At 31.6% G+C, this 2,500-nt stretch overlaps 1 protein-coding gene across 1 annotated transcript in view; it reads right to left on the bottom strand.

Annotated features, from left to right (window-relative positions):
• Positions 1-2,500, bottom strand: part of LOC113819994 (carbonic anhydrase-related protein 10) — a 40,957-nt gene that overhangs the window by 27,672 nt on the left and 10,785 nt on the right. The window contains exons 5-6 of the mRNA XM_070136263.1: positions 1,753-1,848; positions 754-820 (exon numbers count right to left, since the gene is read on the bottom strand). Coding sequence (XP_069992364.1) covers positions 754-820; positions 1,753-1,848 — 163 coding nt within the window. The remainder of the gene's footprint in view (positions 1-753; positions 821-1,752; positions 1,849-2,500) is intronic.

Genomic DNA, 2,500 nt, shown 5'->3' with positions numbered 1-2,500 from the left:
AGGGTCATAATCGGCCTTAAGTGCGGGTGGACCATTCCTGCTCTCCCTCTCCAAAGCCAGGGAAGGTCATGATGCGATGGTGATGATGGTGATGATGATAGTGATAATGATGGTAATAATAGTGATGAGGATAATAATAGTAATGATGATGATGATAACGATGATGACGATGGTAAAAATGATGATAAAAATAATCATAACAATACTAATAATGATGATAATAATAGTAATAGTAAAAATAATGATAATAATGATAATATGATGACAATGATAATAACAATAATAATGATAATAACGATAATAGTAATAATAATAATAATAATAATGATCATGATAATAACAATAATAATGATAATAATAATAATGATAATAGTAATAACAATAATAACAATAATAATAACAATAATGATAATAATGAAAATAATAATGATAATAATGAAAATAATGAAAATAATAATAATTATGATAATAATAATAATTAACGTAAAAAGATAATGGTGATCAGTAATGAACTAAGTAATGATAATTGTATATAAAAGGTGTCATGAAACGGAGATACGTGGAAAGAAAATGATCAAATCTGTTATTCGAAAAAAAAACACGAAAACGAGATAGAGAAAAAAATATTACAAAAAAGAAATAATCTGCAGATGACAACAGAAAAATGAAACAAAAAAAAGAAAAATCAAAATACAGAAAATCAGTGAGAAAGCACACGCAGGCAAATGAAACCATATTTAAAGTGATACTTACCCACATATTTGATCTGGTCCACGCCCGCTGTGAGTTGGCTGAGGGCGGGGTTAGATCTTTCACCAATCTGGAAAGTAAAGACAGTTAATTAATTGATGATTGTCATATGTGTAATGAGATAACAGATGAATCATGTTTTAGAATATGTGTGTGAGAATGGTACGCAAACGCTTGTATAAGGAAGATACATGTAAGGTAATATGTGTAAATAAATATATATACATATCAGATAATGTATTTATACTAATCTGTATGATCTGATATGCATGTGATATCTTATCCTATCTTTCAACCTTCTTGATATGTATGTAATATCTCATCCTATCTTTCAACCTTCTCGATATGTATGTAATATCTTCTTATCTTATCTTTCAGCCGTCTATAACCCGTTGTTGGACATAGGCCTTCCCCAACCTGCGCCACCTCGTTGATATATGTAATACCAAATAGCATGTCTAAGATCATGAGTACAAGACAAGTGGCGGTATTGGCAGGGAACACTATTATTACTAGCGGTAATTTGAAAATACGAAGACATGTTGTCAATAATGGTAGCGATTGTGGTATTGTAATGCTTCTGGTGATGATGAGGATAAAAGAAAAGGGTGAATATGAAGGTCTTGATGATAAAGAGGGTGATAAGGAAAACAGAAGTATAAAAAAAAGAGTATGAAACCACAAGCGACAAAATGTTCATGAAATTTACAGAAATGATAATGAAAAGATGATGATGACAAAAACCTCCATATAAATTTACATTAATGCATTGAGAATAACATATAGTTAGTCATAAAAAATCGATTAACGATTTGCTAATATTAACAGAAACAATAGAATTTGATATTAACTGAAACAAAGGATTTTACTTGATATTATCTTTATCGAAAACAAGATCGGTGAATTCCAAGCAGAAATTAACACATGCAAGATACAATGGATCCTTCTGCAAAGTCAGCTGCACAAGAACTCACAAAAATAAATCACACACTCTTTGCATACCTGTAGTAAGAGGGAGATGCCAACTATGCCATAAGCCTTGTCAAGAGCCTGGGAAAAGTTGGCATACAGTTGAGAGTTGAAGCCGAAGAGCTGAATCTGTACAGAGGAGAAGCATGTTAAGAATATACCGATTCAATTCATAATGAGAGATATCGGAGCGTTATTAATCAAATGTCCTCTGGTATATGATATTCATATTCGTAAATACCAGACACATATGGGTACACACGTTTATACACTCGTGAGAAGGATATAATAGCCTGAGGTAAATTTAGCAAGGTACTCCATACAAAGTAAGATAGAGACAGGTCGAGGGGTATTGTGTGGTGTTTATATATATAGATATGACGAATTATATAACGCATTGACACGGGGGAGAAGGTACAGCAGGCTAAGCTAGTATACCGATAACGAAGATATCCACAATACAAGAGATGTATTTAACCGGTTTCGATTATATCTTCGTCAGAAATACATCAGGTATTTCTGACGAAGATATTATCGGAACCGGTTAAATACATCTCTTGTATTGTTTTATTAATTCTAATTCATACCTTTCCACATTTGTCAACATGAATACGGTTCATATACAAAGGTGTTTATTGTGAGAAGGGAAAAGTAAAAGTTCAAAATGTATGGGATTAAGGTATACGGAAGACGAAATCAGTTTACTTAATTTTCATCACTTGGAAGAGATAATAGAATTAATATCAAAGTTACCAATGCCTTGTAAAAATATGAATAGATA

The sequence above is a fragment of the Penaeus vannamei genome, chromosome 21 (genome assembly GCF_042767895.1).
Source record: "Penaeus vannamei isolate JL-2024 chromosome 21, ASM4276789v1, whole genome shotgun sequence".
In the NCBI taxonomy this organism is placed as follows: domain Eukaryota; kingdom Metazoa; phylum Arthropoda; class Malacostraca; order Decapoda; family Penaeidae; genus Penaeus; species Penaeus vannamei.
The sequence above is the reverse complement of the archived record's forward strand: the minus strand, read 5'-3'. Positions and strand labels throughout refer to the sequence as shown.